This window comes from Myotis daubentonii, chromosome 20 (genome assembly GCF_963259705.1).
Source record: "Myotis daubentonii chromosome 20, mMyoDau2.1, whole genome shotgun sequence".
Taxonomy (NCBI): Eukaryota; Metazoa; Chordata; class Mammalia; order Chiroptera; family Vespertilionidae; genus Myotis; species Myotis daubentonii.
The window spans coordinates 1,541,262-1,564,985 of record NC_081859.1 but is presented as its reverse complement, the minus strand read 5'-3'; the positions used below and the strand labels follow the sequence as shown (position 1 = coordinate 1,564,985).

The window sequence follows — 23,724 nt, the reverse complement described above, 5'->3', positions numbered from 1 at the left end:
TTGAACTATGTCCCAGGTATGTTGCCTGGAATCTGTTTGGAGCCTTCTCTTTCTAAGATTTCTGTTTTGTGATTTGCTGATCGATTAGAACCGAGTTTTATGTCAGATCTCAATCCATGTCGATCAACACATTTACATCAGGCGGCCTGTCGCTTCTCAATTGCTTTCCGATTCCACGTGGCCACCGAGCAGAGAGGCGACAGTTTAAAGGGAGACCTACCCCTAATTTCTCGTGCGCAGATGACTTCAACAGAGTGCAGCTCAGGCACGAGCTGGACGTGAGCAAGGAGAGCGAGCACGAGTCGGACGAGTCCTCGGACGATGACAGCGACACCGAGGACGCGGGCAGATACATCAACGCCTCGTTTGTAATGGTAGGTGCCCCGTCTCCAGAGCCCAGAATCTGGCCCTTTAAACATTCAATCGATGTTATTATGGCCACTCTCAAGTGATTTTATTTTATTTATTTATGTTTTAAATAGATTTTTATTCATTTCAGAGAGGAAAGGAAAGGGAGAGAAAGATAGAAACATCAATGATAGAGAGAATATTGGTCGACTGCCTCCTGCAGCCCCCACACTGGGGATGGAGCCCGCAACCCAGGCCTGTGCCCTGACCGGGAATCGAACCGTGACCTCCTGGTTCATAGGTCGACGCTCAAGCACTGAGCCATGCTGGCAGGGCCTTAAGGGATTTTATAAAAGAATGATGAGCTTAGCCACAACAACGATGTTGATTGGCATGAAACTTTCCATTTTTAATACTATATTTTTAACTTATTGAAAGGCCTAAAGATATTGAAACCTTGCAAGTTGTCTTACTACATAAGACAATGCTATTACTTGCCATTTACGACCAACACAACTCTAATCGTATTCATTTGCAAAATAAAATGTGAGCAAGTGCAAGGGTTTGAAAATGGTTGTATTTACTCGGATTCCCACATTGTAAGCCAATCCAAATCCGCATATTTGCACAGTTAAAAACTTTTCATCAGATCCTCTGAATTATTGGGTGCGTCCGTGTCACATACCTTTTCAATAAACCGAAAATTCAAACACGAAACCTTTAGTTATTCAGTAAAAGCTTTTGGAATATCTACTAAGTCGGACTTAACTTCTTTCCCAAATTTTCCTAAAGCCCTTTCATAGATTATTAACTCAATGGTGAGCCACCTGAAGACTGTGTAGACACCAATACAGTAGAGACGTAACGAAGATCCTGTGAAACGCTTATGCGATTTCCTTTTACAACCGCATTAACCTTTTTAGAGAAAAAAACACAAGGCATTTTGGGAAGGATAACTGGTTAGTTTTGTGATGGATGTTCCGAACCTGACTGTACGTGCTCAGCTCAGTATCGTCTTTGGCTAATAGGTCTTTTGCGTATAGATACCACGTTATGTCATGGGCCTGAGAGTCTCACTATTTTTACGTAGCAGCATTCATATACATAGCAAGCGGCTGTGTTTCTAAATGGTTGTTTTCAGAACCCACGGCTCTTGTCAGTTAGTAACGGAGCCCCCACTTTTTTTTTTAAGAGTTACTGGAAACCTGAAGTGATGATTGCGGCTCAAGGGCCCCTCAAGGACACCATCGGGGACTTCTGGCAGATGGTCTTCCAGAGGAAAGTCAAAGTCATCGTCATGCTGACAGAACTGAAGAACGGAGACCAGGTTTGCACGCTTATCTTTCACTAGAGGCCCGGTGCACGAATTCATGCAAGGGGGGAGAACAATCAGGCGGGCTGGCCGGGAGTAGGGGGGGCTGGAGGGCGGGCATATGAGGTTGGCCGGCAGCCCCGCCCCCGATAGGTAAGTGGAGGGCCAATCGGGGGCAGAGCTGGCCAGGCGGCGGGGCCTTAGGCAGTTGGCCAGCCAGCCCTGCACCCTGGTTGAGCTCCCGTCGAGGGGACAGTTTACATATTGCCCTTTTATTACATAGGATAGGATTTTATTTTTTTAATATGTTTTTTATTGATTTTAAAGAGAGAGAAGAAGGGAGAAAGAGAAACATCAATGATCAGAATCATTGATCAGCTGCTTCCTGCACACCCCACACTGGGGATCAAGCCCGAAACCCGGGCCTGTGCCCTGACTGGGAATTGAGCCATGACCTCCTGGTTCATAGGTCGATGCTCAACCACTGAGCCACGCCGGTCAGGCTGTGGGATTTTTTAAAAGAGATATATGTTTACATTTGCAGCAACCTCTTCCTTCGTCTAAATTGTTTCAGCTGGTCAGTGGCCCGGGCGTGCAGGCAGAGCTGCCCATTGTGTCCATCGTTGGGGGAAGGTAGTTGGTGGAGAACCATCTGTAGAGAGGACCCACCTCTTCAGTCCGACCCTGTAGACAGATGTCCAGTCAGCGTCTGTTGAGCTGCCGAGGGAGCTGGTCATCAGACGCAGAGACGAAGCTCCAAAGACGTGGAGTGTCTCCTCCGGGGGCCGTGGGAGGGGCAGGGAGACCTGCCTTATGGCAAGGTCATGACCCACAGCAGCTCAGGCCACGCATTGGGAAGAGGCGATGACAAGGGCGTGGACGGGAGGAAGGAAGGTCCATGCCCGACAGCGGAGACGGCAGGGCTGTGCCGTGTGTCCTGGTTCCCCCGGGTTTTCCCAGGTGCCAGTGGCCCACGCAGGGAAACACCACGCCTGGGTTGAATGGGTGCCCACCGTCCTTAACACAGGTGTTAGAGTTTTATGAGTTTTCAGCCTTCAGGGTCAGAACGCAATCAGTCCTTTCCATTGAATGGAACAGGGGGAAGGGAAAGAGAGGAGAGAGAGAGACGGAGGGAGACGGAGGGAGATGGAGGATGCTGGAGTAGACGTTGTTGCGGAACCGTGTTCTTTCTCACCCAGGAGGCCTGCGCTCAGTACTGGGGAGAAGGAAAGCAAACATTCGGAGACGTAGAAGTTCACGCGAAAGACACCACCGCGTCTTCAGGCTACACCCTCCGTGTGTTCGAGCTGAGACATTCCAAGGTAGATGAACTATTCGTGGGGTGCATACCTTTTTAAAAAATGATTTATTCATTTGAGAGAGATGGAAGGAGAGGGAGAGAGAGAGAAGCATCAGCGATGAGAGAGAATCAAGGATCGGCTGCCTCCTGCACGCCCCACACTGGGGATGGAGCCCACACCCCGGGCCTGTGCCCTGACCAGGAATCCAACTGTGACCTCCTGGTTCATGGGTTGATGCTCAGCCTCTGAGCCACACCGGCCGGGGTGTAAATCTTTGATGTAAACAACCTGGTGTCCAAATGGACACCAATGACTCCATGAGGGCAGAGCGCCCGTCGAGGTCCCGAGTTCAGAACGAAAGGTTGACACGGGGTCTGGAGAGGACATGGTGCGGAGAGTGTGACTGTGCAATTACTCCAGGGGCTGCCCCCCATCCCGCCCTCAAGCTCACGTGCCCCCCGCTTCCGGTTTTAGAGGAAAGAACCCCGCACCGTGTACCAGTATCAGTACAGCAGCTGGGGCGCGGACGAGCTCCCCTCGGCGCCCAAGGAATTAGTCTCCATGATCCGGGACCTCAAGCAACAGCTGCCCAAGAGGAAGTCTGTGGACGGGAGCAAGCACCACAAGAACGTGCCGGTCCTGGTGCACTGCAGGTGGGTGGTCCTGGTGCACTGCAGGTGGGTGGTCCTGGTGCACTGCAGGTGGGTGGTCCTGGTGCACTGCAGGTGGGTGGTCCTGGTTCATGCAGGTGGGTAGTCCAGGTTCATGCAGGTGGGTGGTCCTGGTGCACTGCAGGTGGGTGAGGTGGGTGGTCCTGGTTCATGCAGGTGGGTGGTCCTGGTTCATGCAGGTGGGTGGTCCAGGTTCATGCAGGTGGGTGGTCCTGGTGCACTGCAGGTGGGTGGTCCAGGTTCTTGCAGGTGGGTGGTCCTGGTGCACTGCTGGTGGGTGGTCCAGGTTCATGCAGGTGGGTGGTCCTGGTTCATGCAGGTGGGTGGTCCTGGTTCATGCAGGTGGGTGGTCCAGGTTCATGCAGGTGGGTGGTCCAGGTTCATGTAGGTGGGTGGTCCTGGTGCACTGCAGGTGGGTGGTCCAGGTTCTTGCAGGTGGGTGGTCCTGGTGCACTGCTGGTGGGTGGTCCTGGTTCATGCAGGTGGGTGGTCCTGGTTCATGCAGGTGGGTGGTCCAGGTTCATGTAGGTGGGTGGTCCTGGTGCACTGCAGGTGGGTGGTCCAGGTTCTTGCAGGTGGGTGGTCCTGGTGCACTGCTGGTGGGTGGTCCAGGTTCATGCAGGTGGGTGGTCCTGGTTCATGCAGGTGGGTGGTCCTGGTTCATGCAGGTGGTGGTCCTGGTTCATGCAGGTGGGCCCATCTGTGACAGATGCCTCATCTCCACCTTAAAGAGCGCTATCGGTCGAAGGAGGCCTACAGTCAAGTGTTTGCATAAAAACGTTACAATAAGGGAGACGTGGAAATCCACTAAAATGCATTAAGAATTCCTCAGAAAGCCTCACCATGACGATCAGAATCGCATATTCTAGAATTGAGCCCTTCTCAGCATTTTTTCGGGTTTGCAGAGGTGAAATTTATGGGGGACGCTCTTTTTAATGTTTATTCTGTTATCAGTTTTGCCCATAAAGGGTAGAGTTATTTTTTTTAAATTCTTTCTCCTTCCTGTAGAGATGGGTCGCAGCAAACAGGACTGTTCTGTGCTCTGTTTAACCTTCTGGAAAGCGCCGAGACGGAAGACGTGATCGACGTTTTCCAAGTAGTGAAATCTCTGCGCAAGGCCAGGCCAGGAATGGTCCCTACGTTTGTAAGTACCTCGCTCACCTTGGCTTTTGACGTGTTTTGCACTTTCTATGTTCACCGTGTCTTCCCCTAGCCTCTTCTCCTCCCCTTTTTCTTCTTATTCACTTTGCTATTCCTCTATTTCATCTTCCATTTTTACATGATATTTCACAGTGACTTATTGGCAATATAATAAGATTAGATGCCTGGTGCATGAAATTTGTGCACCGGTAATCTCAGGGTCCCTGCCTCCTGGCCTCCCCGCCTCCTCCTTCCCTCACTGCCTGTGCTCTGCCACCACTGCTGGTTGCCCGCCATGTTCTGCGCCACCCCCTGGTGGTCAGCACACATCATAGCAAGCGATCGAACTCCCAGTCTCCCGGTTAAACTCCCGAGGAGACAATTTGCATATTAGTCTTTTATTATATAAGATACCTGAGTAGAATTTGCCAGCAATTTGTGGTGGCTCTGCAGAAATAATATCTATTGGAAGGGAGAGGGAGAGAGAGAGAAACATCCATGATGAGAGAGAATCATGGATCGGCTGCCTCCTGCACGCCCCCCACTGGGGATCGAGCCCACAACCTGGGCATGTGCCCTGACCGGGAATCGAACCTGGGACCTCCTGGTTCCTAGGTCGACGCTCAACCACTGAGCCACGCCGGCTGGGCTAGGAGCATTCTTTACCGAATTTCTTTCCTTTTCCCTTGACCAGGAGCAGTACCAGTTCCTGTATGACGTCATCGCCAGCACCTATCCGGCCCAGAACGGACAAGTTAAGAAGAACCCCAACCGAGAAGACAAAATCCAATTCAGTAACGAAGTGGACAAACCCAAACCGGAGGCTAATTGCGTGAGTCCGGTCGGCGCCCCCGAGAAGGTCCAGGCAGAAGGCAAAGAGCAGGACGACCCCAAGCCCAGCAGCGGCCCCGCGGGGACAGACCACGCGGCCAACGGCCCCGAGAGCCCAGCGCTGACCCAGAGCGCGTAGGAGGGGCGTGGACCCGGCGGCGCCAAACCTCACTTCCGAGGCGATTTCTGTTTTTCTACAAGTACGAGGACAAAGCAGGTGTCCAGTGGATTCGTGGGGGGGGGGGGGGGGGAGCCTTGGACCAGTGTTGGTGGGGAGCTTCTGTTGTGCTACCGCAGGCAATATTTAAGACAGTTTTGTACAGTCTCCTGCTTATTTTAAAGTTCTATCTTCCAGCAAAAATAACTTCATGGTTCTTGGCGTGTGTGCTCGTGGGTATGTGGTGGTGTTTCTTGAGGCAGAGAGAGAGGTGAGGGGATTTCAAGTGCATCTACGGCTGGTGGGAAACCTGGATGTATGTCTGTGTTTTTTTTAAAGAAACAAACAATATTGTTACCGAAAGTATTAGCTTAGAGCATCTATTTTCTTACATCCTAGAATGTGTGCGGGCTGCAAGAAGAACATGTGTGTTCCTACAATGACCTGAAGGTGTCCTCGCTGTTCTATCCACATAGATCTTACAGTTTGCTGTTTCTCTTCCAGGAATAGGCATAAAAGTAAAAAACTGTGTATTATCTCCCACAGAAAAGTTAATGCGATTGACGTCCGGAAACCCTCTATCCCATATGTTAGCAGTTTAGCAGTCAGCGCAGTCTCTTTGGCCGGCTCATCTCACCCAATTTAAGAATTTCCAGCAAAACCTTTCTTCCTATCTTCACAGGGTTGTTTATATTTTGGCAAGAGGGCGTGTTCTCTGTATAAGGTGGGACTTTCATCGCTCGTTTCTTTCGACCCCCCCCCCCCAAATGATATGTGTGTTAACCTCCCATGGCCATATCTGTGGACTGAAACTTTGATATGAGTAATAATACTGTGGCCCAGGCATAGTTCCCATGTTAAAGGGTGTCTGGATTTCTCAAATGCTGGCGCTGTGATCAGGTAGTGGTATCAATCATAATAAAATGGAAACCCGGTCTTTTCTTGTCCTTCACATAGTGTTCCACGTTCATGAATGAATTATATAAACATATAAATAAAACATAGGTGATGCAGTTAACATTTATAGCTCAATGTAACTGGTGTAAAGGTTTGTGGTGGTGTTTCTTTTTAAGATCTATAGTTTAATCATTACGTAGGTTCTAGGAAAAAATGTCAGCTGTAATGGTATGTTTCAAAAAAAAAATAATAAAGAAAACTCCTTTGGCTAAATTCCGCCCTGCGTTCGGGTTGGTTTGGTTTTCTGTATCTTCTCTCTCCTTACTGAGTTCATTGTTTTTATTTAAAAAAAACATTTCTATGAACGTGTAGTTGACATACCATATTCTAGTGGCCTGTCTCTTCCCTCTGCAGTACATTCTTCTCAGGTTCCCCGTTCTAATTTTTTTTTTTTATCAGACCCACAAAGTTCGCAATGGATCCTGACATGATTGTCTAGGCCCGTGGTCGGCAAACTGCGGCTCGCGAGCCACATGCGGCTCTTTGGCCCCTTGAGTGTGGCTCTTCCTAAGCCTTAGGAGGACCCTATTTAAGTGAATAACAAGTACCTACCTGTATAGTTTAAGTTTAAAACATTTGGCTCTCAAAAGAAATTTCAATCGTCGTACTGTTGATATTTGTCTCTGTGGACTGATGAGTTTGCCGACCAGTCGTCTCGGCCAGTGGTCGGCAAACTGGCCCCTTGAGTGCGGCTCTTCCACAAAATACCACGTGCCGACCACTGGTCTAGGCAGGTGTTACTAGATAGATTTCGGAGTGAAGCAACAGTGCCTGCTTTATGTCCATTTTATGTTATGTTTGATTTATTTTAAACGCAGGAGCAAGCTGGGGAAAATTTCTTTTTCCTTCTGCATAAGAGACGCTGCGTTCAAGGGCAGGAGGCCCATGAACTCTGTGCAAATATATATGAATCCGAATCGGCCAGGATCAACCAGGGGGCTCCCCTGCACGCGATCATGGGACTATCTATGTCTTTGACTTTTATCTTAAAAAAGAAAATGACACGGGAATCACACACCCTTTTAAAGTTTGTTTTACTTTTGGTACCAGAATTCATTGGGACTAAAAGATAGAAAATTCTCAAAGTTCTTAAAATCCAGCCCCCAAGCCATTCCTTTTTTCTCATATAATGCACGATAAGAAATTGCTTAGTTTTTTTTACAAATATTTATTTTTACACAAAACATCATTTACAAATAAATATTTGCAGAAAAGAGGTATACGTTCTAATATTTCCTTGCAGATAAAATGTGTGATGTGACTAGCTGAATGTCTGCAATGATCATTTTATTTTTATTTTATTTTATTTTTTTATTGAGTTCAGAGAAGGGAGAGGGAGACACTCACCTGCCCAGGGCTATCGCTCGCAATAGAACGAGATCCTAATGCCCAGGGCTGTTGGCCCCCGTAGAATGATCCTCCTGCCCAAGTCTTTGCCTGGATTAGAATGAAACCCTCCTGCCCAGTTCTGTTGGCCCCAATAGAACCACACCCTCCAGCCCAGGGTCATTGGCCCCAACAGAGTGAGACTCACCTGCCCAGGGCTGTTGCCACCAATAGAATGAGATCCTCATGCCCAGGACTGTTGCCCGCAATAGGAGATTGTAATGCTCAGGGCTGTTGGCCCCAATAGAATGAGACCCACCTGCCCCCTGCTGTTGCCCGCAATAGGAGCTTGTAATGCCCAGGGCTGTTGGCCCCAATAGAATGAGAGCCTCCTGCCCCCTGCTGTTGCCCGCAATAGGAGCTTGTAATGCCCAGGTCTGTTGGCCCCAATAGAATGAGACTCACCTGCCCCCTGCTGTTGCCCGCAATAGGAGCTTGTAATGCCCAGGGCTGTTGGCCCCAATAGAATGAGACTCGCCTGCCCCCTGCTGTTGCCTGCAATAGGAGCTTGTAATGCCCAGGGCTGTTGGCCCCAATAGAATGAGAGCCTCCTGCCCCCTGCTGTTGCCCGCAATAGGAGCTTTTAATGCCCAGGTCTGTTGGCCCCAATAGAATGAGACTCACCTGCCCCCTGCTGTTGCCCGCAATAGGAGCTTGTAATGCGCAGGGCTGTTGGCCCCAATAGAATGAGAGCCTCCAGCCCCCTGCTGTTGCCCGCAATAGGAGCTTGTAATGCCCAGGGCTGTTGGCCCCAATAGAATGAGAGCCTCCTGCCCCCTGCTGTTGCCCGCAATAGGAGCTTGTAATGCCCAGGGCTGTTGGCCCCAATAGAATGAGAGCCTCCTGCCCCATGCTGTTGCCCGCAATAGGAGCTTGTAATGCCCAGGTCTGTTGGCCCCAATAGAATGAGAGCCTCCTGCCCCATGCTGTTGCCCGCAATAGGAGCTTTTAATGCCCAGGGCTGTTGGCCCCAATAGAATGAGACTCGCCTGCCCCCTGCTGTTGCCTGCAATAGGAGCTTGTAATGCCCAGGTCTGTTGGCCCCAATAGAATGAGACTCACCTGCCCCCTGCTGTTGCCCGCAATAGGAGCTTGTAATGCCCAGGGCTGTTGGCCCCAATAGAATGAGAGCCTCCTGCCCGCTGCTGTTGCCCGCAATAGGAGCTTGTAATGCCCAGGGCTGTTGGCCCCAATAGAATGAGAGCCTCCTGCCCCATGCTGTTGCCCGCAATAGGAGCTTTTAATGCCCAGGGCTGTTGGCCCCAATAGAATGAGACTCGCCTGCCCCCTGCTGTTGCCTGCAATAGGAGCTTGTAATGCCCAGGTCTGTTGGCCCCAATAGAATGAGACTCACCTGCCCCCTGATGTTGCCCGCAATAGGAGCTTGTAATGCCCAGGGCTGTTGGCCCCAATAGAATGAGACTCACCTGCCCCCTGCTGTTGCCCGCAATAGGAGCTTGTAATGCCCAGGTCTGTTGGCCCCAATAGAATGAGACTCACCTGCCCCCTGCTGTTGCCCGCAATAGGAGCTTGTAATGCCCAGGGCTGTTGGCCCCAATAGAATGAGAGCCTCCTGCCCCCTGCTGTTGCCCCCAGTAGGAGCTTGTAATGCCCAGGGCTGTTGGCCCCAATAGAATGAGAGCCTCCTGCCCCATGCTGTTGCCCGCAATAGGAGCTTGTAATGCCCAGGGCTGTTGGCCCCAATAGAATGAGAGCCTCCTGCCCCATGCTGTTGCCCGCAATAGGAGCTTTTAATGCCCAGGTCTGTTGGCCCCAATAGAATGAGAGCCTCCTGCCCCCTGCTGTTGCCCGCAATAGGAGCTTGTAATGCCCAGGGCTGTTGGCCCCAATAGAATGAGACTCGCCTGCCCCCTGCTGTTGCCTGCAATAGGAGCTTGTAATGCCCAGGGCTGTTGGCCCCAATAGAATGAGACTCACCTGCCCCCTGCTGTTGCCCGCAATAGGAGCTTGTAATGCAAAGGGCTGTTGGCCCCAATAGAATGAGAGCCTCCTGCCCAGGGCTGTTGCCCGCAATAGAAGGAATCCTAATGCCCAGGGCTGTTGCCACCAATAGAATGAGACCCTCCATACAATGCAGTCACCTGTGGCCTGAATCTCCCCGAGTGTGTGCAGGGGTGTGGGTTTCCCCCCTGAGACAGACTAAGCTTTCTCCTCGGGCCTCCCACTTGGTTTTCGTTTGAGAAAGATGACTTCTCAAAGGAAACAAATGATTTTTGTAAATAAAACCTGCCCTGGCAGCTTTCTCTTTGTTGAAAGTAGCATTAAATCGCCAGACGTCTGATTTCTCTTTTATGGGAGTCCGTGGGAAGCTAGCATGGTCCGTTCAAGAGGTCGCCAAATATTTCTTCACAATGTAAATGCAGGAAGTTCAAAAGGGTCAAAATCAGCCCCATCGACAAGTGTCGTCAACATGGCGAGAGCTCACGGAGTTTCTCTCCACAGATGTTGAGAGTGTTTTCAGTTCGATGCTTCCCGTCGCTCAGAGGATATTCGAATGTCCGAAATAAAAGGAACCTGATATTTATGCAATTTAAAGGAAGAGATTAACTCTGTCCAGCATGGCAAGACAGCACACGTGGTCGGCTATTCATGATTTCATGTGATCCCGTGGAGATTTCCACAGAAGATATCTTTTCGGGAATATTACCGGACACTGGTGTTTTGTGATTTCTATGGAGCGTCAACAGCGCTGGGCAGGAGGGTCTCATTCTATTGTGGGCAACAACACTGGGCAGAGGGTCTCATTCTATTGTAGGTAAAGCCCTGGGCAGGAGCGTCTCATTATATTGCGGGAAACAGCATTGGGGCAGGAGGCTCTCATTCTATTGGGGCCAACAGCAATGGGCATTACAAGCTCCTATTGCGGGCAACAGCAGGGGGCAGGTGAGTCTCATTCTATTGGGGCCAACAGCCCTGGGCATTACAAGCTCCTATTGCGGGCAAAATCAGGGGGCAGGTGAGTCTCATTCTATTGGGGCCAACAGCCCTGGGCATTACAAGCTCCTATTGCGGGCAACAGCAGGGGGCAGGAGGCTCTCATTCTATTGGGGCCAACAGCCCTGGGCATTACAAGCTCCTATTGCGGGCAACAGCATTGGGGCAGGCGGGTCTCATTCTATTGGGGCCAACAGCCCTGGGCATTACAAGCTCCTATTGCGGGCAACAGCAGGGGGCAGGTGAGTCTCATTCTATTGGGGCCAACAGACCTGGGCATTACAAGCTCCTATTGCGGGCAACAGCATGGGGCAGGTGAGTCTCATTCTATTGGGGCCAACAGCCCTTTGCATTACAAGCTCCTATTGCGGGCAACAGCATTGGGGCAGGAGGCTCTCATTCTATTGGGGCCAACAGCCCTGGGCATTACAAGCTCCTATTGCGGGCAACAGCATGGGGCAGGTGAGTCTCATTCTATTGGGGCCAACAGCCCTGGGCATTACAAGCTCCTATTGCGGGCAACAGCATGGGGCAGGAGGCTCTCATTCTATTGGGGCCAACAGCCCTGGGCATTACAAGCTCCTATTGCGGGCAACAGCAGGGGGCAGGAGGCTCTCATTCTATTGGGGCCAACAGCCCTGGGCATTACAAGCTCCTATTGCGGGCAACAGCAGGGGGCAGGAGGCTCTCATTCTATTGGGGCCAACAGCCCTTTGCATTAAAAGCTCCTATTGCGGGCAACAGCATGGGGCAGGAGGCTCTCATTCTATTGGGGCCAACAGCCCTGGGCATTACAAGCTCCTATTGCAGGCAACAGCAGGGGGCAGGCGAGTCTCATTCTATTGGGGCCAACAGCCCTGGGCATTACAAGCTCCTATTGCAGGCAACAGCAGGGGGCAGGAGGCTCTCATTCTATTGGGGCCAACAGCCCTGGGCATTACAAGCTCCTATTGCGGGCAACAGCAGGGGGCAGGAGGCTCTCATTCTATTGGGGCCAACAGCCCTTTGCATTAAAAGCTCCTATTGCAGGCAACAGCATGGGGCAGGAGGCTCTCATTCTATTGGGGCCAACAGACCTGGGCATTACAAGCTCCTATTGTGGGCAACAGCAGGGGGCAGGCGAGTCTCATTCTATTGGGGCCAACAGACCTGGGCATTACAAGCTCCTATTGCAGGCAACAGCAGGGGGCAGGCGAGTCTCATTCCATTGGGGCCAACAGCCCTGGGCATTACAAGCTCCTATTGCGGGCAACATCAGGGGGTAGGTGAGTCTCATTCTATTGGGGCCAACAGACCTGGGCATTAAAATCTCCTATTGCGGGCAACAGCATTGGGGCAGGAGGCTCTCATTCTATTGGGGCCAACAGCCCTGGGCATTACAAGCTCCTATTGCGGGCAACAGCAGGGGGCAGGAGGCTCTCATTCTATTGGGGCCAACAGCCCTGGGCATTACAAGCTCCTATTGCGGGCAACAGCATTGGGGCAGGAGGCTCTCATTCTATTGGGGCCAACAGCCCTGGGCATTACAAGCTCCTATTGCGGGCAACAGCATGGGGCAGGAGGCTCTCATTCTATTGGGGCCAACAGACCTGGGCATTACAAGCTCCTATTGCAGGCAACAGCAGGGGGCAGGTGAGTCTCATTCTATTGGGGCCAACAGACCTGGGCATTAAAATCTCCTATTGCGGGCAACAGCATTGGGGCAGGAGGCTCTCATTCTATTGGGGCCAACAGCCCTGGGCATTACAAGCTCCTATTGCGGGCAACAGCATGGGGCAGGAGGCTCTCATTCTATTGGGGCCAACAGCCCTGGGCATTACAAGCTCCTATTGCGGGCAACAGCATGGGGCAGGAGGCTCTCATTCTATTGGGGGCAACAGCACTGGGTAGAGAGTCTCATTCTATTGGGGGCTACAGCTCTGGGCAGGAGGCTTTCATTCTATTGGGGCCCATAGCCCTGAGCTGGAGGGTCTGGTTCCATTGCGGCCAACAGCCAACCTCTCGTGGTGACTGAATGCCATATGGAAACGTTGGCCTTGCTTTACCCGTGCTGGTTGAATATTTTCTTCACAAACTATTCAAGAAATCTTGGGAGAAGCGTCCAAATTCTCAGAGTTAACAGAGTTCTGACCCCAATAATCTATCATCTAAAATGTCGGAGGAAGTGAGACCCCTGAAAGATCCAGGGAAATAAATCTTCCCCAAGCCGGCAGCCTGACCCCTCGCCCACCCGAAGGAGCTGTTGTGTCCCTCGCTCTACAATGTGTGTGTGTGTGCGTGAGTGTGTGTGTGTGCGTGTGTGCATGTGTGTTTAAAAAGTTTTACAAATAACTTTTGTAAGATTTCATAAGCGTATAACCTTTCTGTACGATACAAATGAATTCCTTGGGGTTTGGATGCGAGGGTGACAAGAACCAGACCAAAACGCTCTCCAGTTAATTTTTGCTTGTTTATGCCGCGATATTAAATGGACATTGAGTCGTGAAACAAAAGGTACCTATGCAGGGTTGACCTCAGGACTGTGTCTTCATATGCATTTGCAATTTCTCTTTCTAGAAATGGGTGATCATTAACTTATGCTCCAACTTCTTTCTTCGACGGAGACCAAGTTGTTAACTTTTAAAACATTTTTTAAAGCGAATGCTGTGGAAGCGACAAACTCTCTGAGCACAAAGGAAAACCAACAAGTCTCAGGAGACTAGCCTTCAGCCCAGGACCCCTTTTTCATCCCAAAAAATTATATTTCCTTCCTGAATGAATGCCGGCTCAACACAAAGGTGAGAAAACGTGGGTTTTATTTTACCGGCGTGCGCTTACATTTTATTATTATGAAGCAACACAAATCGTTAACTTTCCCGGGGTTGACCTCTGTTTTCTCTGGGACAGTGGTGTTAATACCGATGTATTTTTTTTAAATATATACTAACTGACCTCTCATGTCACTTTATTATTCTGATAATTATGGGTTTTATGTATCTTCGGAAGCAAATAGAGTATCCGTCTTAAATTATACACAAATTTACTGTGTCCCATCAAACACTCAAATATGAAATATCGTATGCCACAATGGTAAGACTGGATTCGTACCAGTAATCAGGTCATATTCTGAACACGGGTGTGTCTGCGTGGAGGCGCGTGAGAACTGAGCGTGGAATGTGGAATGGCCACCAGGTGGCGCTCGGACCTCAGGGATGGGTTTACCCAGCTGGGCCTGTGTCTGTCATGTGGATCAGCTATAGGGTCTGTTCATACGTGCTGGGCTCTTAAGCATATATTTTTATTGATTTCAGAGAGGAAGGGAGAGGGAGAGACAGAAACATCAGTGATGAGAACCATGGACCGGCTGCCTCCTGCACGCCCCACACTGGGGATCGAGCCCACAACCCGGGCCTGTGCCCTGACCGGGAATCGAACCCTGACCTCCGGGTCCATAGGTCCCGGAGCATCTAAGTCCATGTGGATTTTGTGATGAGACGATAACATCGGCTCAAAGGTAAATGCCCAGCCCTGTTCTGCTCCCGGCTGAATCTCCCCCATTTCCGTGAGCAAGCAGGATGTGCCCACGCCCCTGAGCCTCTCTCTCTCTGGGGGGGGGGGGGGTTAAGGGGAGCTCGGGGGAACCCAGGAGGGCCTGCCCCCAGCTTCCCCCCCGGTCAGAGGCCTTTAGTTTAATGCACCGTGTGGTGGGGAAGTCAGGCAGGCGGGACGGGAGCCGTTCAGTCAGGAAATTAAGACGGGATCCCACCTGGTTAGACACTTTTTATTTATTTTTATGTTTCAATCCCCTCCCCCCCTCCCCCCCTCCCCCCGAGGATGCTTTCCCATTGCTTTGTAGAGCGAGTGGAAGAGAGAGGGAAAGACAGAAGAGAAACGTCGATGTGAGAGAGACACGTCGATGGCTTGCCGACTGCACGAGCCCTGACCAGGGCCCGGGCCAGGGAGGAGCCTGCAACCGAGGTCCGTGCCCTTGACTGGAATCAAACCCGGGACCCTTCTGTCTGCAGGCCGGCGCTCTATCCACTGAGCCACACCGGCCAGGGCGAGAGTTATTTTTGAAAAGAGGGGGGATGTCCCGTTTCCTTCAGAAAGTGTGACATAGACACAATAGACTTAGAACGAACGAACACAGAGGCCAGGCGTGGGGAGTGTTTAGTTGGTCTCCCCGGCGCTGGCTGTGCCCTCTCCTGTGCCCACCTTCTTTCCTCTCTGCTGACGGCTGTGCCCGTCCAGGGATCCTCGGAGAAACGGCTTCACCTCCCACCTCTGCCTGGAAGCACCGCTCTATCTATAAAAGGACAATATGCTAATTAGACCGGGTGATGGGACATCTCCAGGACGTCCGACTTCCTTCTGGACAGTTAGGGGGCGGCCAGGTTGGCAGGGGGGCAGCTAGGGGGCAGCCAGGCAGGTTGGAAGGGAGGAAGCTGGCAGGAAACCAGGCCGGCAGGGGGACAGTTAGGGGGTGACCAGGCTGGCGGCAGGGCAGTTGGGGGGCGACCAGGCAGGCAAGCAAGCATGTGGTTAGGAGCCAGCAGTCCTGGATTGCGAGAGGGATCGGGCCTAAAGCGGCAGTCGGACATCCCCCAAGGGGTCCCTGACTGGAGAGGGTGCGGGCTGGGCTGAGGGACCCTCCCCCCTCATGCACAAATTTCGTGCACCGGGCTGCTAGTCTATCTATATAAAAGCCTAAGCAACTGTTACGACCGGTTGCTATGACACTCTCTGACCACCAGGGGGCAGACGCTCAATGCAAGAGCTGCCCCCTGGTGGTCAGTGTGCTCCCACAGCCAATCTCCCATGGTCTCCCCCCAACCCCCCGTGTACATGAATTCGTGCACCGGGCCTCTAGTAAATAAATAGTCATTTACCTCTTGACATAGATTTTTCTCTATTTTCCTGAGTAGGGTATTGACAATCCCCACCCCCTGTTAAAAAAACAAAACACACACACAACAAAAACCCACAAAGAGACTCAGGAGGGCAAGGCCTCGTGTCTCGTCTGCGGTTAGAGGCCACACGGGTCCCCCCATGACCCCGGCATCTCTGGGCTCACCCGTGGCCCCCGTGGAACACACCGGGTTTACTTAAGGCTCCTGGGCAGGAGCCGTGTTGGAAGAGGCAGCGTCTGGGAGGCGTTCGACGTGCAATCCGACACCCCCTGGTTTTCCTCTTGGCCCAGAAACTCCAGAAACAGAGGTGGGGAGAGGCCACGTGCCTGGGGCTCTCGGGCGGCTGGGGTCGGTGCCCGGGAGGGTGGGCAGGCGCTGGGACCGGAGGCACTTGGCTGCCCTGGGGAAGATGCACCGAACAACAAAAGCATCCTCTCGGAGAAGGACAAGGTCAGGCCTGGAGGAGTCCTCGACCTCTGCTTGACCTCTGCTTGAGCTCTGGGAGCTGACGGACAGGCCACTCCAGCCCTGTCCAGGGGGCTCTTCCTCCCGTTGTGGCCTGAAAGCGAGATGCAGGGCGAGGGGAGGTCTTGGGAGCTGGGAGGTTATTTGATTTCAGAGAGGAAGGGAGAGGGAGGAGGAGAGGGAGAGAGAAATATCGATGAGAGACCATCATGGATCGGCTGCCTCCCGCACGCCCCACACTGGGGATGGAGCCCACAACCCGGGCCTGTGCCCTGACCGGGAATCGAACCCTGACCTCCTGGTTCACGGGTCGACGCTCAACCCCTGAGCCACGCTGGCCGGGCTGGGAGGGTGCGTCTCGTTCCACCAACATGGTCATGCGATCTGGGAGGAGCCCCTTAGCTGTGTGTACCTTCCCTTTTGCACTTTGAAAATTGGGATAAAAATTTGCCAATGACCATGTCCCCCAGGCGCTGCCCCAAGCCCCGTGGTCAGCGCTTTAGGTTTTCTCGTTGGCACGGTTTTCTGACCCCAACCCCCCTCCCTACCCCCCCCCCCCCCCGCCCAGGTCTCTCATCTGTAAACAGAAAACCAGGAGAGCCCTGACCTCCCGGGGTGGCTGAGACGGTTCCCTGAGGTGACGTGTTTACAGGCGTGGCTGATGCCCTCAAAAGGTCACTGGGCCCGGCTGGTGTTGCCCAGTGGTTGAGTGTCAACCTATGAACCAGGAGGTCACGGTTCGATTCCCAGTCAGGGCACAGGCCCGGGTTGTGGGCTCCATCCCCAGTGGGGGGCGCGCAGGAGGCAGCCGGTCCATGATTCTCTCTCGCTCTTATCCCTCGAATACCCACCCTGTCCCCCCCAGCCGCGGTGAGCCCCCAAATGTAACCCGAGGACACGCACGCAGAATGGCGACGGCGTGAAGCACGGGTCTCGCTTGTTCTAGATCGGGGCTCAGGCGGCCTCTCGCTTCCTGCTGTCCTCACGGGGCCAGGCCGTCCGAGGGGCCGCCCAGAGCCTCGCGCAGGGCAGAGGGCCTTTGACCTGGGACCCGGCTGGGGCGGGGATGGCAGGGATCGGGGTTGGCGACGGCCAGGCCGAACCCCGTGGCTTTAGTCTTCTAACCTGCAAAACTCAGGGGCCCTAACCGATTCGGCCCCGTGGATAGAGAGAGGGCCTGCGGGATGAAGGGTCCTGGGTTCGATTCCCGTCAAGGGCACATGCCCGGGTTGTGGGCTGCATCCCCAGTAGGGGCCGTGCAGGAGGCAGCCGATCCGTGATGCTCTCTCACCATGGATATTCCTCTCTCTCTCTTCCCTCTCCCTTCCTGTCTGAAATCAATAAAAATCAAAATAAAATAAAAAATAAGTAAAAAAAAACTGAAGGGAGGGACCCGGATCTTCCAGTTCCATCCAGCAAGAGCATTCTACACCCGGGCCAGAGCCCCCAGCGTGGCTCCCACCGCAGCCCTGGCCTGGCTGGCACCCGGGTTCAGCTGAGGTCTGGGCAGAGCCGGCTGCCCTGCAGCCTCCGCCCAAGGTGGCCTGGCGGGGCGGGGGGGTGACCCTGCCGTGTCTACGTGGGGCCTGGGAGCCGCTGGCGTCTGGGCGGACTGGGGTTCCCCCAATTTCCCCCCAGATTAACAGCACCAACAGGTTGCATGGCAAAAGCGAACAGAACTGGTGCTTCCTGCGAACAAATGAGCACGAAATTATGCTGCAGCTCCGTTGCCCCGCGCCGAGCCAACCGCCCGAGCGCCTGCCAGCCCAGCGCTCCTCAGTCTCAGCTCCCCAAGTTCACGGTCGCGGGGCTCGGCCTTTGCTGGAGAAAGCAGCGGCCCTGCAAGCCGCGCCGGGGCCTGAACCGCTCCTCGATTTCACGCGAACACACAGAGCCGCATTCATGAGCCCGAAATTCCCCGCGTCCCCTCTGAGACCTGCCTTTTTTTTTTTTTCTTTCACTTTACAGCCCTCAGGATGGAGGGCTGCCCGGACTCAAAGGGGAAACTTGTGCTTTTTCAACGCGGGCCCCTGTAATTTCACATCAAGAAAGAAACGGCTTTGATGTCTATTCCTGGCCATCAGCGGGTTTTATAAGCCGGCAGCCGGGAAACCGAGATGCTTCCCTCCGCTCCTCGGAGCTGGTGTTATTTAGGAACGCGAGCCAGAAACGACATGGAAAACAGGCGAACGGCGGCAAACACAGCAACGAGGAGACGAGATGGGCTCCCGGGGGGTCCTTCCCTGGTCGGAGCTTAAACTCTACCCGGTTCCGCAAAGCCCTCCTGATGCTCAGAAAAAAATAAGGCGATATCCACGTCCGTGATGACGCTGTGCCTTTTTATGGAGAGGAAGTGAAAGGAAAGATGAACTTGCTGTTTTGGTCATTTAAAGGGGCGTCTTTTGCCCGGCCGGGGTGGCTCAGTGGTTGAGCATCGACCTAGGAACCAGGGTCCTGGTCAGGGTTCGATTCCTGGTCAAGGGCACATGCCCGGGTTGTGGGCTCGATCCCCAGTAGGGGCGTGCAGGAGGCAGCTGCTCCATGATTCTCTCTCTTCATGGATGTTTCTCTCTCTCTCTCCCTCTCCTGTCCTCTCTGAAATCCATACAAATATATTTTAAAATAAAGGGACACCTTTCTGGCCAGAAATGTGTCTTCCTAGGGCAGCGGTTCTCAACCTGTGGGTCGCGACCCCTTTGGCGGTCGAACGACCCTCTCACAGTGGGTCATATCAGATATTTCCACGACGATTCATCACAGTAGCCACATGACAGTGATGAAGTCGCCACGAAAATAATTTTACGGTTGGGCCACCACATGAGGAGCTGTATTGAAAGGGCCAGGAGGTTGAGAACCGCTGTCATAGGGCATTCGGTTGCCATGCATGGTAACGTCACACGGGAAACATCACCACCACCAGGGCCCCGTGAGCAGGACCTGCAGGGAAAGAGCCCCTTGTCCACCTCCCCCCGGGGGGAACCGGTGGAATGATTTTGCGGGAGAGAGTCCCACACACACTCAAGGCCTCTCCCGTCCTGCTGGACGCCCGCGACTCCTCGCTGACCAGCGCAGGCAGCAGATGGCTGGTGCGGGCAGACACACCCTGGGCTGGGAGGAGGCCTGTTTCCCCCCTTAGATTTGCAGCAAGCTGCCCGGCCTCAGGGCGCGGAGGCAAATGGCACCGCTCTGGCCGGCCAGCCGTCTCCAAGAAAAGCTCACCTTTAACTCGAAACAGGCATAACCCTCCCCCGGATATTTGCCAAATCGCCCTGAGGTGTTCACTCCCGTGCGCTCGGGGGCTGTTAATTCCCAATCGAGAGCGTGGTTGTTACACGAACCCCAAACCCGGGCCCCCGTTCTGCTCAGAGATTAAGACGTACGAAGCTTTGCCCGTCGGCGTGGCTCAGGGGTTGAGCGTCCACGTAGGAACCAGGAGGTCAGGGTTCGATTCCCGGTCAGGGCACAGGCCCGGGCTGCGGGCTCCATCCCCAGCGCGGGGCCTGCAGGAGGCGGCCGATCCGTGATTCTCTCCTCGTGGATGTTTCTCTCTCTCTCCCTCTCCCTTCCTCTCTGACATCAATGAAAGTACATTTGAAAACAAACACACACAAAACGTGCAGAGCTTCTGTTAGGAGCGTGGAGACTTTTTAAAAACAGGCTTCCCAGGCACGCACTGTCCCGCTGGGGGGCCTGGCCGGCCGGCCTGCTCTTCTCGGGCTCCCCGGCCTGTGGGAGGCCCTTGGGCCGCTCAGGGCCAGCACTCACCAGGAAGCGTTCGCTGCTGCGCCGGGTACAGGGTTGGGTCTTGGGGTTTGGGTGGGTGGCCAGCCCCGAGCTGGTGCATGGGGAGCGATCACTTTCCGTCCGTCCGCCCGGCCAGCGGCCTCCTCTCTGCCCTCGGAGCCTCGCAGCAGCTGCGCCATCGGGGGCTGCGCCTGTTCGCAGAGCCAGGTGCTGGGTGTTCACGCCGGAGCCTCCAGCTCTCGCTCTGGCCCCTGAGTGTTTCTGAACGGCGTTCTATCCCCCCCCACCCCCTGTTCCACCTGTTCCCTTCTTTCAGTGGCTCTCAATCCTGGCTGCACATTAGAATCACCTGGGAATCTTTTTAAAATCCTGATTTCTGGGCCTCGTCCTCCGGAAATTCTGTTTCTCTGTTACTCATGTGTGGCCTCACCCCATCACAAAGGAACAGAATTTCCGGAGGACAGGGCCCAGAAATCAGGATTTTAAAAAGATTCCCAGGTGATTCTAATGTGCAGCCAGGGTTGGAAACCACTGCCGTATTCCCTTCTCTCCTCTTCTTTCTTTTTATGGTGGAGCAGAGACGATTTTAGTAAAAACAAGAGACACAGACGCAGGGCCCTGGGTTCTCGGAAGCGAACGCTTCCTGGTGAGTGCTGGCCCTGAGCGGCCCAAGGGCTCCCACAGGCCAGGGAGCCCGAGAAGACAGGCCGGCCGGCCAGGCCCCGCAGCGGGACAGTGCGTGCGCTGGGAAGCGTGTTTTTAAAAAGTCTCCACGCTCCTAACAAAAGCCCTGCACGTTTTGTGTGTGTTTGTTCTCAAACGTACGTTCGCACCAATAGAACGAGACTGAATTCGGAGCAAATGCGTCATTCTTGGAGCAAGGGGTTGAGAGGCAAGTCTCGCACCGCCGTCTCCCCGGCTGGGAGGAGCCTCCCGTATTTATGGGCTGTGGCCATGGCGACTAAGATTTAAAAATAAATATATTTTTTTTTATTGATTTGAGAGAGAGAGAACGAGAGAAGCGTCCGTTTGTGGGTCCACTTCCTTAGGCATGATTGGCTGGTTCTTGCATGTGCCCCGCGCGAAGACTGAACCCCCAGCCCTGGGGTATCAGAACGACGCCCTCATCAACTGAGCTACTCGGCCACGGGGGACTAAGTCCCTCCAGGTGCTTAGTTTTCTTCTGCTGCCTCAGCCCTTCTGCTCACGGCCCTTTTCTGCCCAAGAAGCCCCTCTGCCACCTTGGTTTGGCACTGAGCACCCTGGTCTGTGCACTCGGCACCCTGGTCTTTGCACTCGGCACCCTGGTCTGTGCACTCGGCACCCTGGTGTGTGCACTCGGTACCCTGGTCTGTGCACTCGGCACCCTGGTCTGTGCACTGGGCACCCTGGTCTGTGCACTCGGCACCCTGGTCTTTGCACTCGGCACCCTGGTCTGTGCACTCGGCACCCTGGTCTGTGCACTCGGCACCCTGGTCTGTGCACTGGGCACCCTGGTCTGTGCACTCGGCACCCTGGTCTGTGCACTCGGCACCCTGGTCTTTGCACTCGGCACCCTGGTGTGTGCACTCGGTACCCTGGTCTGTGCACTGGGCACCCTGGTCTGTGCACTCGGCACCCTGGTCTGTGCACTCGGCACCCTGGTCTCTGGGGTCATCATTATGGATGTGTCTCTCTCCCCCTCTCCCTCTCCCCTCCTCTCTCTGAAATCAATAAAATCAATAAAAAAATATATATTTTTAAAAAGACACTTTCAGGCACAAGGGCCATCCACACTTGCACACGCTCACTCTCTTGGGTTACCGGCGGCTTCCTGCCTCTCCTGAGGACAGAATTTCTCTGGAAAATGCATCTCCCTGACGCTCAAGCCCACGAAGACGTGATCCCGCGAGGATGGCGCTGTCGGCACGTCATAGCTCACCGGCCGCATCCGTCTCCGCGTGTTCCAGCCGCACGTTCACGCTCACCCGGAAAGCCGGGCGATTCCCGACACGTGTCTCCCATCCCAGCTCCGCTCTGCCAAGTTCTCTTTCTCTTTTTCACGAAGACCCACAAGCTGCTGAGCAGCTCAGATGCCCTGAGACGGAGCCGATGAGGTCAGGGAGGCCGGCCGCTCCGTTTCCTGACGGCAAAGGTGCAGCGAGGAGTCGCTCGGGGAGACGGGGCACCTCCCGGAGGCGATGCCAGTCGGTTCCGGGATTAATGCACAGGGGGTGTGGGTCCCGGGGGCTCCGGCCCGGCTTGGAGCTGGCCATTCGGACAGCAGTCCCGGGCTGGGGCAGGCGGCTGCCGGCACCGAGCCAAGCCTAGGGCAGCTCGTAAAACCCCTGATGAGTTCTGTGCTCTGTGACTTGTTGCTAGTTGGCCGTTTGTAAGATTTAAAAACAATACGTGTCTTCAGTTCTTCCAGACGGTTTAAGGCCTGCGTGCGTGAAAAATTATTTAACTGGGATTCTATCGTAACCAGTGAGGCCCGGCCAGTGTGGCTCAGTGGTCAAGTGTCGACCTATGAAGCAGGAGGTCAGGGTTCAATTCCCGGTCAGGGCACAGGCCTGGGTTGCCCTCCATCCCCAGTGTGGGGTGTGCAGGAGGCAGCTGATCCATGATTCCCTCTCATCGTGGATGTTTTCTATCTCTCTCTCCCTCTCCCTTCCTCTCTGAAATCAATAAAAATACATTAATATATATTTTATATGATTGTCACGGCATTGTGGAAGTAAAAGAAAGGATTCGTGAAAAATACCAATTTGACCACTCAGTAAATGGCCGCTGTTCTTGCTGGCTGGCTATAATTTATAATCTTACGAAAATAAAAGAAAAATCTGTTTCCAATGAGGAATTTTTCTTACCTTAAGGTCCAGGGGAACGCTGGGTTTTAAAGTCAGCATCGAAGAGAAGAATCATTCACAGCCAAAAATAACCCTAGAAAATCCTTTAAACTCTTGTAAAGTTCAAAGCACGCGTTTCATTTCTGGTCCATGGCGGGGAAAAGAATTAGAACCATTCCCCAAACCTTTCCATCCCCCCTTTCCCCCCCTCCCTCAACTTGCATTACCTTTGCAGGGTTCATTGTACCTGTTGTTTCGCTTAAAGAGTCAACATATCGGCGTGGCCAGCTTAGCTCCCTGGCTGAGCGTCCAGCTATGACCCAGGAGGTCAGGGTTCGATTCCCCATCAGGGCACAGGCCCGGGTTGTGGGCTCCATCCCCAGAAGGGGGTGTGCAGGAGGCAGCCGATCCATGATCCTCTCTCATCACTGATGTTTCTCTCTCCCTCTTCCTCTCCCTTCCTCTCTATAATCAATAAAAATTATTTTTAAAAAGAGAGAGAGAGAGAATCAACTCATTGCCCGTGGAGCTCTGAGAATAAACCCTCCGTGTCACTAACTCTCAGATGGCCCGTCTGCCTCCTCCTTCAACCCCTGCGACAGCCCCGAGGTCGCTAACTTAGACGGTTATGCGGTGGATCCGGCACAAAACGTCAACCTTTTCTCCCAAAGTTCTCTCTCTCTCTCTCTCTCTCTCTCTCTCTCTCTCTCTCTCTCTAACACACAGAAATGCAGAGAATT

At 53.4% G+C, this 23,724-nt stretch overlaps 1 protein-coding gene across 1 annotated transcript in view; it reads left to right on the top strand.

Annotated features, from left to right (window-relative positions):
- PTPRC (protein tyrosine phosphatase receptor type C) overlaps nucleotides 1-6,930 on the top strand; it is a 28,894-nt gene extending 21,964 nt beyond the window's left edge. The window contains exons 25-30 of the mRNA XM_059677319.1: nucleotides 241-374; nucleotides 1,541-1,675; nucleotides 2,860-2,982; nucleotides 3,436-3,614; nucleotides 4,641-4,776; nucleotides 5,467-6,930. Of these exons, the coding sequence (XP_059533302.1) occupies nucleotides 241-374; nucleotides 1,541-1,675; nucleotides 2,860-2,982; nucleotides 3,436-3,614; nucleotides 4,641-4,776; nucleotides 5,467-5,742 (983 nt within the window). The 3' untranslated portion in view covers nucleotides 5,743-6,930. The remainder of the gene's footprint in view (nucleotides 1-240; nucleotides 375-1,540; nucleotides 1,676-2,859; nucleotides 2,983-3,435; nucleotides 3,615-4,640; nucleotides 4,777-5,466) is intronic.
- The last annotated feature ends 16,794 nt before the right edge of the window (nucleotides 6,931-23,724 follow it).